We start from the raw sequence: 14717 nt of genomic DNA, 5'->3' as shown, positions 1-14717 counted from the left end.
TAACTAGGCAAGTGAAAGATCTATATGACAAGAACTTCAATTCTCTGAAGAAAGAAATCAAAGAAGATCTCAGAAGATGGAAAGAGTTCCCATGCTCATGGATTGACAGGATTAATATAGTAAAAGTGGCCATCTTGCAGAAGGCAATCTACAGATTCAATGCAATGCCCATCAAAATTCCAACTCAGTTTTTCATAGAGTTAGAGAAATTTGCAAATGCATTAGGAATAACTAAAATCCTAGCATAGCAAAAACTATTCTCAGCAATAAAAGAACCTCTGGTGGAATCACCATCCCTGACCTCAAGCTGTACTACAGAGCAATTGTGATAAAAACTGCATGGTATTGGTTCAGTGACAGGCAGGTAGATCAATGGAATAGAATTGAAGACCGAGAGATGAACCCACATAGCTATGGTCACTTGATCTTTAACAAAGGAGCTAAAGCCTTGCATTTTCAACAAATGGTGCTGGTTCAACTGACTGTCAGCCTGTAGAAGAATACAAATCGATCCATTTTTACCTCCTTGTACAAAGCTCAAGTCCAAGTGGATCAAGGACCTCCACATAAAAGCAGAAACACTGACACTAATAGAAAAGAAAGTGGGGAAGAACCTTGAAGACATGGACACAGGGGGAAAGTTCCTGCACAGAACACCAGTAGATTATGCTCTAAGATGAAGAATTGACAAATAGGACCTCATAAAATTGCAAAGCTTTTGTAAGGCAAAGAACACTGTCAATAGGACAACACGACAACCAACAGACTGGGAAAAGATCTTTACCAACCCTACATCGAATAGAGAGTTAATATCCAATATATACAAAGAACTCAAGAAGTTAGAGTCCAGAGAACCAAACAAAAATATGGGGTACAGAGCTAAACAAAGAATTTCCACCTGAGGTATATCGAATGGTTGAGAAGCACCTAAAAAAATGTTCAACACACTTAGTCATTAGGGAAATGCAAATCACCTCATACCAGTCAGAATGGCTAAGATAAAAAACTCAGGTGACAGCAGATGCTGGTGAGGATGTGGAGAAAGAACACTCCACAATTGCTGGTAGGAGTGCAAGCTGGTACAACAACTCTGGAAATCAGTTTGGCAGTTCCTCAGAAAATTGGACATAGTAACTACCTGAGGACCCAGCTATACCACTCCTGGGCATATATATACCCAGAAGATGCTCCAACATGGAATAAGGACACATGCTCCACTATGTTCATAGCAGCCTTATTTATAATAGCCAGAAGCTGGAAAGAACCCAGATGTCCCTCATCAGAGGAATAGATACAGAAAATGTGGTACATTTACACAATGGAGTACTACTCAGCTATTATTAAAAACGATGACTTCATGAAATTCTTAGGCAAATGGATGGAACTAGAAAATATCATCCTGAGTGAGGTAACCTGATCACAAAAGAGCACACATGGTATGCACTCACTGATAAGTGGATATTATCCCAGAAGCTCAGAATACCCAACATACAATGCACAGACTACATGAAGCTCAGGAATAAGGAAGACCAAAGAAGCAGCCGGGCGTGGTGGCGCACGCCTTTAATCCCAGCACTCGGGAGGCAGAGGCAGGCGGATTTCTGAGTTGGAGGCCAGCCTGGTCTACAAAGTGAGTTCCAGGACAGCCAGGGCTACACAGAGAAACCCTGTCTCGAAAAACCAAAAAAAAAAAAAAAAAAAAAGGAACAAAATACCCATGGGAGGAGTTACATAGACAAAGTGTGGAGCAGAGACTGAAGGAATGACCATCCAGTGACTGCGCCACCTGGGGATCCATCCCATATATAGTCACTGAACCCAGACACTATTATGGATGCCAACAAGTGCTCGCTGACAGAAGCCTGATATAGCTATCTCCTGAGGGGCTCTACTAGTGCCTGACAAATACAGAGGTGAATGCTCTCAGTCAACCATTGGACTGAGCATAGGGTCCCCATTGGCAGAACTAGAGAAAGGACCCAAGGAACTAAAGTGGTTTGCAGCCCCATAGGACAAACAACAATGTGAACCACCCACTAGCCCCCCAGAGCTCCCAGGGACTAAACCACCAACCAAAGAGTACACATGGTGGGGCTCATGGCTCCAGCTGCATATGTAGCAGAGGATAGCCTTGTCAGGCATCAATGGGAGGAGAGGTCCTTGGTCCTGTGAAGCCTCTATGCTCCAATGTAGAGGAATTCCAGGGCAAGCGGGAGTGGGTGGGTTGGTGAGCAGCGGGAGGGGAGAAAGGGTAGGGGGTTTTCAAAGGGGAAACAGGAAAGGGGATGATATTTGAAATGTAAATAAAGAAAATATCTAATTAAACAAAAAGAAAATAATGTCCAGGAGAACAGGTCTGTTTTGTTCTCTCTTATATCTCCAGCTTCTAAACTTATGCTGTAGAGAAGGGAAATGTTCCATATATATCATCTAGTAAAGTGGATGAAACTCAGTATAGACCAGGCTGGTATGTGCAGTACTTAGCAGACCCTGACTGGTGTAACCATTTTGGGAGAATGAGATCGAAGGGAACCACTCATCTCCAGGGTCAAGGTTTGGAAAACCTTCAGTGGAGAAAGAGACGGCATGAAGGTGAGCCTAGGTTTGGGACACTAAGTAATATTTAGATTGATGAACTCAAGGACAAGGTAGAGAGAAACCACTTAAACAAAGGTACAGAGATAGAATAGCCCAGGATGCTTTAAAAAGGGAAATACGAACCAAAGAGTAGCCAGAGTCAACAATGCCTGATGACAGTAAATATTGAATGTTAGTAAAGACTAGTCAGCGAGTCTGCTCTGCCTAAGCAATTGAGATAATATTCAGAAGGTCTAGGCTAACATCCTGACCTGGCACTCATTTACTCTGTTTTTAATGTAAACATTAATCTGTATGTGGGAATTTTATAGTTATCAGGCAGTTCTCTTAAATGCAATCATTAATTACTCCATGCTTTAGCCAAGAAATTAGGTCTTAAAGAATTCACCTCTTCTTCTATCACAAAACAAGGATTTGGTGTGTCAAGTGTTTTAAGTAAAAGCGTGGGGTGTGCCATTGGCTGTCACTTAGTCAATGAAAATGGTGCCTTTTTCTCTCTTAGCAGTGACTTTGTGAAGGACTTTGGAAAACTGAATGGACACATCTGAAATTGGGTTTCAATTTTGAGAGAGCACAAAGGATCACAACTCATATCATCACTCAGTGGCCTAGTACTGTTCAAATACTGTAAAATGAGTTGCCTTTTCAGAACATTCAAAACAAAACAAAACATAAAACTACAAAGCCCCATTTGTGGGATCTGGGCCATATTCATCGGAATGCCTGGATGAGAGACTATTGAGAATGTGAAGAACCAGGGCTGGAGAGATAACTCAGTAGTGAAGGATGCTTGCTACCTTTAAAACAACACATAACTGAGTCCCATGCCTATTACTCATGGCAGGAAGCTCACAGTCACCTGTAACTCCAGGTCCATCTGATGGCCAAAGGGCATCATCTGATGGCCACTTTGGCCTTTGTGCACACTTGTATACAGCTTCACTCACGTGCACACTAAAATTAAACCTGTTTATAAAACAGAGTGGGAAGAGCAGGAAAGTGTGGGCGTCGGCTCCTCGAACCACAGTCACACCAACCAAAGCCTTCCCCAAAGAACACTTAAATGTGAGCATTTTAGTGGGCACGCGCGGCTGAGTATGAAGTGATTAACTCTAGCACACTTCCTCCTTCTTAATTAAGAGCAGAGTGGAGCTTAGTTGTCCTCTGACCCCGCCTGCCCAGTACCCGCCTGCCCAGTACCCGCTGTTCAGTTCAGAAACGAATTCTGTTTTCTCAAATCTTTCACTTAGGCAGGTCCACAGTGGCAGAGTTCACACCCTGGCTATTGCTTTAAAAAATGAACAACTGATATGCAAAAGTTTGACAAACTTGAGCTAAGGTCACTGAAGGCTTAAATGGTAAGAGCTTAAAAATATGAAGGCAGACAGAGACTAGATCTCCTCCAGGTCGATCCTACAACCTGAAATGTTTTCTCCTAAACATATAAACCTTAAAATGATGTTAATAAATCTAAAATGCCTCAAGTAAATGTGGAACTCCAGCTGTTTTAATATAGAAATATTGGCACTCATGGGTTTCTAAGAACTCTCTGTAGACTTATGGTTAGTGTTTTCAGTGTTAGCCTTTATGAAGCTGGAACTCACATATGTTCATAAGGGATGCATACACTGGGAAATTGTGGTCAAAATGTCAAACAGTAAACATCAGAGTTCAGGCTAGTTCACCTCAATATTTATGTTAATTTTGTAAAAACGTATTTGGATGATTTTCATGATAGCCTCTACTTTAGAGAAAAACCTTCATGGAAACTTATTGCGGATCAATATTTTAAAAATCGTTTGGTCACATAGAACTACCTGACAGTATTATCCAAATAGCCTGCTAAGAAAGCTGCTTACCCTATAAATGTACCTTATGATTAGAACAGTACAGCATTATCTAAGGTCCAACGTCTTCTTAGTTAATAGATTTAAATGGTTTTTAATCCAGTCAATAAATGTGAAGGTCCACTGGCTACATTCTCTTCAGGCTTCTGCTAATTAATTATGGCTTATTTTGCTCAAGTTCTCTTGTCATGCTGGCGGTGTAACTCGGGCAAAGACTCACTCTAGTGATTTGCACCTTGCGGTATTGAATTGGAAGCCAATCAGGCTTGACTCAAATGAATGTGGACACTGGTTAAACAGGAACTTAAGAGTGGTGCACCAGTATTCCCAGCCCCGCTCTCCTGAACAGTGAAGCTCTGGGGAATACTTGTTTTACAATGGTCCTTTGGTCCTGACACTGTGGGGCTGCTCTTGGTCGTCGAGTAACAGGGTTCTGGATAGTTTTGTTTCACTTTCCAACAGAAGCTATTGCCGAATTTTTTTTTCCTCATTGTAAAAAACTTATTCAATTTTACTGTTTTATCGGTTTTCTCATTATTTCGTGACTCAGAGTACTTTTTTTTTTTTTAATGAGGACTTTTCTCATTATGGAATTTTTCATCCCTGAACCAGGCTCACTGGCTGGGTAGACCTCCTGGCTAGGCCCACTGGTGGCTAGACTGGCTGACCAGAGTGCCCCAGGATCCGCCTGCCTCTGCCTCCAGGTTTGATGTTACAGAGGCGCCTCCTAGCCTGGTTCCTGGGGATGCCTGGTCCGGTCTTCTACAGGCACGGAGTAGTCAACTGAATGAATTCTCTCCCCAGCCCAGCATCTGAAATCAACACATTGCCCAGTGTGTGTATGTGTCCCCACCACAGCCCATGTATGTGCCTGCGAGCGATGATCAGGCGACTCGGATATTACCCAGTGTTTGGGAAAATTCCCGTATGCCAGGACACTTTAAGACATTTTTTTTTTTCCTGTAGCACCTATTTTATTAGCTAGATCAACCATTATTCAGTATGGAAAGGAACTACATCAATGTGAATATAGCTACTAGATAGGTGTCCATTGAGACTGTCTCACAGGCTGGTTACCACAGCCGTACCCAGCAAGCCTTTCTGCAGTGTACACTCACTCACAGGGACTGTTGCAGTGGTACCTGCGATCCCAACTACTACTGAGCGCTAAGACAGGACCATCGCGGACTCAAGATTAGCGTACATGAATTTGCATCTGTGTGTATATATCTGATTTGGGGCTGTGCTGTAGATCACACCAGGGCCTTCTACATGCCAGGCAAGCATGAGTTTCCTTTTATAAGCACTTAACCCACACCAGGAGAAGCTGGGGAGATAACTTAGGGCTGACTGCTGTAAGCACAGGCTGCTCTTCTAGACAACCCAGGTTCGATTTCCAGTACCCACATAGTGGCAGACATCCATCTATAACTATTTCAAAGAAGTCAGAAGCCCTGTTCTGGCCTCCGTGGGCCCTACACACCATGTAGTGCACAGACATACATGTAAGCTCTGTGTGTGTGTGTGTGTGTGTGTGTGTGTGTGTGTGTGTGTGTGTGTAAAACCACTTTGTCCTCTACATGCAATGAGAAAAGACTCTCCACAGCTGAAAAACTGCTTTGCTGAGGGAAAAGTATAAGTGAGCTACAGGTCACTGCTTTGTGGGCTTCAAGACTGTAGGTATTAGCTTTGTTTTATATTTAAGTCATGAAATAACCATGCATACCACATATGCACATATGGCAGTTATACTGAAGCATTGACACAATTGTTTATTTTTTTGAGGGGAAATAGGCCTTTTATATAATGGCCTTATAGTGAGTGTCATTTTTATATGTGAAAAAAATATGAGTACCTGCCATTTTCTTGTTATTCTGAGGTCAGAGCCTACCACAGAGATTTTAATATTTGAAAACTCTTCTATTCAGTGGAATCTCAGCATTTAAAATCATGACTTTCTTAAGATGCAGCATTCTGCCCCAATGCATCTGACCTTTCTTGGTCAGGAAAATAAACCATCAACCCCTCTTGTTTGTTTTTCTCCCGTGTCGTCTCACATAGCTCAGTGTTAGTGATCAGGAGATAGTCTTCCTTCTTAGTCTCTGTAATTAGCATCTTTTGTGGAGCAGCCGCCAGCAGATGAGGCACTGGCTGTCCTGGCACCGTCGTCAGCTATTTGGAACCGAGGAACTGCCTTAAGGAAGTGTTCAGCTATAAGGGTGGGGTTGACACAGGCGTGGCCATATGCACCTGTGATTCCAGACTCTCAGAAGACTGAGACCGGGGGGCTAGGGTAGAAAAAGAATTCCCACTGGGGGAAAACAGTGGTGCCGAAAGATAGATAGAAATAAAGATTTACAGACTCCTCCTAATCTAGTGGTAAATGAGAAGTTCTTCATGTATTGTGCTACTCAGTTCTACTGAGGACTGAGATGTGCCTCAGACAAAGAGAGTGACAGTGTGCGTCTCTCTGACGGGAGACTCACTGAAGCCAGAACTTACTCTAAGAAAGGAGGAAGGAGAGAATACGTGTGTTAAGTGATTAAGTTCTTGCTTGTGTGCAAGGCCATTGCTGCGATCTACAGAACAACCAGAAATAAAGTTAAAAGCTAGAATTATTAATTAAAATACTCGGATATAGAGAAAGATGATTAGAAAATAAATATTCTTAACTTTAAATATTTTATATCTTAAAATAATCATATGTATGGTAATGATGGAAGAGCTTGAAAGATGGCTCAGTGTAAAAGAGCACTGACTGCTCCTACAGAAGTCCCGGGTTTAATTCCCGGCACTCATTCAATGGTTTGCAGCTGTCTCTCAATCCAGTTCTGCAGGATCCTGCGCTCTCTTTGTTCTCTAGGCAAAACATTCATACACATACAAATAAGTAAATATTTTTATAAATAATGATAGAAAATCTCAAATACTTTGTGTATATAGGTATCATACCTTATTCATTTAAAAATATTTATTGTGTATTTATTTGTTTGCCTGCACGCATGAATGTGCATCGTGTATAAACCTGGTACCCACGAAGGTCCAAGGAACACATCAGATCCCCTGGAACTGGAGTTATAGATGGTTATGAGCTACTAGGTATTGGGACCTGAACTGTCTTCTACAAGCCTTTGCTCTTAACTGCTGAGCTGTCTATCCAGTTCCATACCTTATTAACTTTTATTTGGTTTTTTGTTTGTTTGTTTGTTTGTTTGTTTTGTTTTTTTTTCGAGACAGGGTTTCTCTGTATAGGAATTATACTTTTTAAAATTTCTGCACAGAAATCATGTTGCTTGTTTGAGAGACATTCTTAGCTGGGGTGTGGTGAATCTCATCTGTATTTCCAGTATTCATGAGGTTAAAACAGGAAGAGCACCAGTTCAAGGCCATCCTGTGCTCCATTAGGAAGGTGATTAATACAGAAGCAGGCAGGCTGGAGAGTCTTTCTCCTGTGTTATCCTAAAGCTATCTTAGGTGCTTCCCTGGTGTGTATCCTCCCTTCTGCAGCATCTCCCCTCAACTGGAGAGACCCGGAGCCACATTGCTACATTACCTTTTCCAGATTCCTTCTGAAGATTCAGTGATATCTGGGAGAGCAGTCACCCCAAATCTCTCCAGCAGGCTTTCAGTGACGTCATTGCACCCATAAACAAGTCACTGCACTCTGGAATCTCATGTGTGAAAGGACAGCGAGGTTTAGCCTTATTATCACCAACTAGCACCTAGTTTATTCCTGACATTTTTTTTAGAGGCCTCAACCTTGGCATTTAAGTGAAATATTTGCAGGAAGAAAAAGAAAATGCTAAGCCCAGGAAGACAGAAGTTAAAGCTAATGCCTCACACAGATACAGAATTCAGACGAATGCAAGAAGACATTGGTAGACAAGAGTGCTTACTCTCCAGGCGGTGCGATGAACTGGTCTCATGCCTATTAAACTCAACACTGGTGCAGTGAGGGAAGCCGTGGAAAGTGTACTTCTCTAGGCACCCCAGTATTGCCTCTTTAAGACCCTGCAGTGTGGCCAGGTCTGTGGGCGACATGGACAGAAATGTTAAAGAAATTGACTGTTCTTGTTCTAGGCAGAGGCCTCCACATCATGAGCCTCCTTGAGAAGAATTTCCCAGCCCCAAACCAAGCAAAGCCCAGCACAGGTGAGACCCCGGCACAGGTCAGAGCCCTTGACTTGGAGAATCTCTTTGACGCCATCCAGTCTGCCTCCTTCCTACATTTTAAAAGAGAATAGATTTCAATTTTATAGCATAAAATTCAAGTAATTTGAACCAAAAGGAAAAATAAATTTGTCCCCTTTTGTGGCTTTTGATAGCTTACCACTGAGCACATATGAAAATGCCTACTTCAGAGTTTCTCTTCCTCTAGGCTTTAAGATGGATCTGGACTACATGGATTGTTCAGTATGAAATAAAAATGTCAGTTGTCACACCCGTTTTTGGTATTTTCCTAATAGGGCTTATTCTGCCCTCCTCCTAACTCTCTCCAGGCTGCCTGTCATAAAAACGAGCTGTTTAGATCCTGGGGTTGGTAATGGGAGCTGTTTCAGCAAGATGCTGGTAAGCCCCTTACTCCAGCTTGGTGTCAACTGACCCACAAGGAGGCCACACCTAGGTGGGCGTGGGCAAGTGCAGCTACCAACCCTCGCCTCCTCAGCCCATCTTTAAGGGATTGCTCGTGGTGATGGGCTGCTCACTTGACCAACATGGAAATTTCCATAAAGAGCCCTGGAAATTTCAACAACCTGCCTGGTCATTTGTATGAAATTCATTTGTGTATAATTTTTCCTGATGTGTATTGTAAAAAGTGAGGGTGAAATTCAGGGGAACTGTTTTTAAGTCATTGAGAAACAGTCCAATTATTTCATTAGGAAATAACTGGGCTGGAGAAAGGCCTCTATCAGTAAGAGCACCCACTGCACAAGAATGATGACCAAGTCCAGATCTCAGCACCCATCAAAGGAGCTGGGTGTGCCTGGGCGCCTGCCTATAAGCCCAGCACCATGTGGGTAAAGACAGAGAACCACTAGAGCTGTCAGAGTGTGAGGTGGAGTCATAGGACAGGGATGTACATGGGTTTCTCAGAGATGCACGTCTGCACACACGTGTGCGTGTAACACCACAAACACATTTTAGTTTTGATTTCAGTATCCTGAGTTGTTCTATAAAACCCAACTCTAGAAAGAAATAAAGGATCCTGATGAATGTCCATCTGTGAGAGAGCATGCTCTTAGGGAAGTATAACTGTTGAGAGTGGCCTGCTTTTGTGAACAAGCCTCCCGTGATTATCAGGTACTTCTAAAAACAACAGCAGCAGCAACAAGAAGCCACCCTTTTCTCCAGTATGAAAGCAGAAGCATTTCAGTCTCAATGTGACCGAGGTTGTGGCTGCTTCCACACTGTAATGCCATGGGCCTGCAGTCAGCAGAGGAATTGTCCTTGAAGCGTCTTGGGGGAGTGAAGATGGTGTGGTTGGGATGGGCAGGAACTGGGGAGGCTGCACAGTGGCTCTGCACAGTAGCTCTGCAGGGTGGTTCTGCCTCAGGCTGCCCTTGGCACAACATCAGGTTGGCCTCGTCTATGTTTTATCCTGGGTGACTTCTTTCTCCCTTGCACTAGTTTTCCTAAAACCATTCACTTCTGAAATAAGCCTTTATTGGTTAAAAGTTTAAATCTGTGAACTCAGAACTGTGTTTTTCCGTCTTCTAAAACATAAGCCAGATTTGCAGTTACAACCTTTTCCTGTGTCGACAACAGGGAGACATGAAGCACACACACTCTTGTGTTTCTCTCGGTTCCTCGGCCTGTGCTTGATTTGGCTTTTTATATCTCAAATATGGCCACGAGGTAGGAAACAAGACTGGTTTCTTCTTTCTGTTCCTTATGTGAAGTGTGGCTCCTAAAATGGCGATCTTTTCCCGTATCATTAATGCTATCCATCAGGGCAAGCAATGTTCCTTGTCTAATAAAGTGTGTGTAGCTAATGAAGGACAACCCATCTTGGAGGAGTAAGTGGGGCACACAACCTCAGAGTTGTGCAAGAGCTAGTTGGTCCTTTTCAAATGTAGAAGCGCTAACAGGGTCCTAGAATATTTATGCCTACGGTAGAAATGTGGTACCTAAGACACTTGTGCCACTCTCTAACTTCTCTTGTTGGTTTTCCTGGAATTCTTTCTGCATGATGTCCAGAGCTCGGCATTTCTGATGTCTCCCGGCTCCATCCCTCCCGCCTTTACTTTCCTCCTCTTCTGCCCTTTTCTCTTTTTGTCTTCCCTCTTCTGCAGGCTCTGGGCTTTCTAACTTTAAATTGATTAGAATGCATTAATTTTTAAATAAGTGTCACAGATCCTTAACTGAGCACTAAGAGGTTGAGAAGGCTTCATGGTGTAGAGTCTGATCCAAAACTAAGTGAGAGGAATTTTAAAAACAAGGGCTGCCCTTCATTAGCCCTCGTGCTAGCTCCTGACAGGCTCCATGCTCCTACGTGGCCGTGCCAGGCCAGGGCTCGCCCTGCTGCCGTGCACCATTTACCCTCTGTCAGCAGCTTCAGTCAGAGCCCAGCGATACTGCACATGCGAGGCTGTCATGCGTCAGCCTCAATTAAGCTCATATCGCCCGCCGTGCTTGGGAAACGCAACGGCTTCTGTTAACCATTTTTTGGGTTGTTCCTATTTATTTATTTAATTTTAATTCTCTCTCTCTCTCTCTCTCTCTCTCTCTCTCTCTGTTTTTAACCATTCAACCCTCTCCAGAAACACATGCTTCATTTGGCAATTGTGTGTTCATGGTATTTTAAGGCTTTACAAAGAGAAGTGGGTTTCACAGGAAGCAGTTCCAACTTTACTCCAGAAATATGCACAAGTGCACACAAACATGCAGGACCCATGTTGTCTGTGTACAGGCAATGCTGGGCAGCCCAGGCTGACAGACTGTCCCTGTACCAAACTTGCAACCAGGCAGCAACATCCCACTGGCCTTGCAAGAGTGCAGAGCAGCAGACATACTGCACTCTTACACCCCTGCCATCGGGAGGAAAGGTGGCTCTCTTATTTCAAGAGGAGAATGCAATCTTGCTGCATTTGAGGAAGGGAAAAGTGCACACAGCATCCGTTTCTATTTGGTTCTCTACTTTATGCTTGGCCATCATTTAAGGAGAAAAACAAAGAAGACAGCCAGGGCTTCTTCATGCTGGGCGGCTGGCCAGCCAAGGTAGCCTCTTTAGAAGAAACTGTCTCTTAAAGGGAAGACTCAAAAATTTAAAGAGTCAGCTTTGAGAGAATTTTCTTTTCTGTCTCTTGATAGCTATCAAACACTCAAAAGACCCCCTGTGCAATTTAATGGACAGTAAGCCATCCAGACAGTTGGACCTTTTGAAGGGTTTATGGAGATTTTATGGACCTGGTCATTTTGTAAAGTCTGGCTAACCCACAAGGCTATTGTTGGCTGTTGGTGACAAGTCACAGCATGAAATAAATCACAATACTCTAAATCCTGTGGGGTCGGTGGCAGCAGACAAGGTTCTCAGCAGAGAGCAAGGTCAGTTCACGAAGGAGAAGGGGCCATGTGTGCTGCGGTTTTGTTTTTCACAGGCGCACCACTACTGTAGGTAAGTAGCTTTTAAATAGAACCATATCAACAAATCTGTCCGAGGAAACAGATGGAGTATCCAGATAACGGCACTCAGGATTCCGAAACAGGAGACAGTTGGATCATGCCTGAAATTATTAGCTGCAAAACTTAAAGCTCCACCATTTCCCCAAGTTCACATTGGTAATGAGTTAAGGATTTCTGATACAGTACCATGGCACCCGTGGTATTGACTTCATGGGAGATACATTTTAGCATCAAATGTGCACTTATTGGGTATCTTAAATGAGAAAGGGGTTTGCAGGAACTGAGTGTCACAACTGCTTGGCAAGGACAAGTGTGAGCAAGATCCTCTGGGTTATGAGGTTTGCACTGGGAGTATATAAGCAGCATAGATGCTGTACAAATTAATATTAGTGCTATTTCCATTTTTATTGTACAAGCTTCTTGTCTTTTAAAAACTTGTTAATACGTGAAGACGTCACATATCAACATTAAAAAGACCCAAAATCTATACAACTCAATGAACCGTTATTCAGTTAGAATAGGCATTCAGAATGTACTGCAAAACTTCACATTAAATTTTACACGCTTAGTATCTAATTTATTTCATACACATATTCACCACCAACAAACAAATTCCATGACAGAATTGGAGCTAGAAAAGCAATCGGCTTTTTGTCCTTTTTCATAACTTGGGCCCCTCTCCTGCCTTCTGCCCTTCCTCATCCCTTATGCTTAGCCTTTCCTGCTGTCTGTCTGTCCTTGTGTTATACCGCACCGGCGTGTACATACTGTTTTATTTTAATTTATGTATGTTGATGTGTGTGCTCATATGGGCATGGGCTAGCAGCCTCAGATGTCAGTCCTGCTGCACTTCCCGCCTTTCATTTGAATCCATTCTCTAACAAGGCTTCGGACTTCACCCCGTAGCCCAGGCTAACCGGCCTTTAGACTTCCAGGAACCCACCTCACCATTGCTGGGATCACAGGCATGGCCACCACACCTTTTTAGATTCTAGCAATCCAGCCTTGAGTCCTAACACTTGTAAAGCAAACACTTGGCCAATTAAGGTGTCTCCCTGGCCCTTGGACTACTTCTGATCCTGGTGGACATCTTTGAGGTCTTCAATGTATCTTTTCCTAAAGAACACATCTCTTCTGGTTTGGATGAGTCCTGTGCAGGACTTACGTCCCTACTTTGCTGAATATTTGTGAGCCCTTATGTGGCAGATACCTGTTAGCTGTTGACAGTGCTGAACAAAACAGACATCCTTCATCTCAGTGGACTTTACAGCTAGTGGTACAAATTAGTCATTGAAATAAAAAAACTTGAATGTATATTAAGTAGACCCATCTACTTGCATTAAATAGATTAAGTTATATTAAGAGGGATCGTTGTTAGAATCTCTAACAAGAATCTTATTTCTAGTCCAAGAGCCAGGAGAACATTTCTGTATATATTGGTTAGATACATGATGTGAGTCACTAGAGCTGAGCAGGCATAGGAGGTGAGACAGGGAGGAGGGTGGGTAATAAGTTGAAAGAGCCAAGTTCAAAGGTTACTGGAATTAGAAGGAGCATGGCATACCAAGGACTTATGGACCATGTACTGGAACATGGTAGAATGTTCAGGTCTGCATTAAGGAGCAGAGATGAAAGCTAGATCATATTTAGATTCTGTGGGCTTTTGCTATTAATTTTGAGGACAATTCCCATCTGAAAAACCAAAGAATCAAAGGATTCAGCATGAAATTTTTCTGTGTAGGTGGTTATTGGCAATGAGAGGCCTTTCATCTTTCTATTTCCCTAACTGCAGTGTGTAGAGGTCAGGGATGCTAGCGCTTACAGGACTTAGGAAAGCCATATAGGCCAAGGATTTGTCTTGCCCAAATACTTATAATGCCTATAGTGCAAAACAGTGAAGTAAAAAAATCATGTGGAGCCTTTCTAGTCTAGCCAACTGTGCTCTACAGGGAAGGAAGACTCAGGTCTGGAAGTACTTATTACAGCATCCTGGGAACTGTCCTCCAACAGCATAATCTAAGCTCTATAATTGGGAAAGAAACAGTATCTATCTCTAAACGTAGCTGTACATCGGGTAGGTCTTCTCAAGAAAATAAGGAAAACACCCAAGAAGAGAAGAAGAAACGGTGAGCGGAAATCTAACTAGAGAGCAGTGAGCTAAAGTGAACAAGGAACCTAAGATGCTTAGGGACAAACAGAACACACTGGGGATCTAAGACACAGGGACACATTCACTGTCACGTGTCTATCCCTGTGCTCATCTGTACACACACCCCTCTGGGAGTCCATACCTAATTCTCACATCTAAGACACAGGGACACGCTCACTGTCACGTGCCCCCCATGTGCACATCTGCACACACACCCCTCTGGGAGTCCATACCTAATTCTCACATCTAAGACACAGGGACACGCTCACTGTCACGTGCCCCCCATGTGCACATCTGCACACACACCCCTCTGGGAGTCCATACCTAATTCTCACATCTAAGACACAGGGACACGCTCACTGTCACGTGCCCCCCATGTGCACATCTGCACACACAGCACGCTGGGAGTCCATACCTAATTTTCACATCTAAGACACAGGGACACGCTCACTGTCACGTGCCCCCCATGTGCACATCTGCACACACACCCCTCTGGGAGT

At 43.3% G+C, this 14717-nt stretch overlaps 1 protein-coding gene across 8 annotated transcripts in view; it reads left to right on the top strand.

The window, feature by feature from the left end:
- Vti1a (vesicle transport through interaction with t-SNAREs 1A) overlaps positions 1-14717 on the top strand; it is a 307722-nt gene that overhangs the window by 120404 nt on the left and 172601 nt on the right. For 3 of the 8 annotated variants that reach the window (XM_029472452.2, XM_029472448.2, XM_029472449.2), the window contains one exon: positions 8526-8597. The exons of the other annotated variants lie outside the window; for them this stretch is intronic. In XM_029472452.2, the coding sequence (XP_029328312.1) occupies positions 8526-8597 (72 nt within the window). The remainder of the gene's footprint in view (positions 1-8525; positions 8598-14717) is intronic. 8 annotated transcript variants of the gene reach the window in all.

Source organism: Mus caroli, unplaced genomic scaffold, assembly GCF_978045245.1.
Source record: "Mus caroli unplaced genomic scaffold, Mus_caroli_1 scaffold_20, whole genome shotgun sequence".
NCBI lineage: Eukaryota > Metazoa > Chordata > Mammalia > Rodentia > Muridae > Mus > Mus caroli.
Note: the sequence above shows the minus strand (reverse complement) of the source record. Positions and strands in the feature narration are given on the sequence as shown.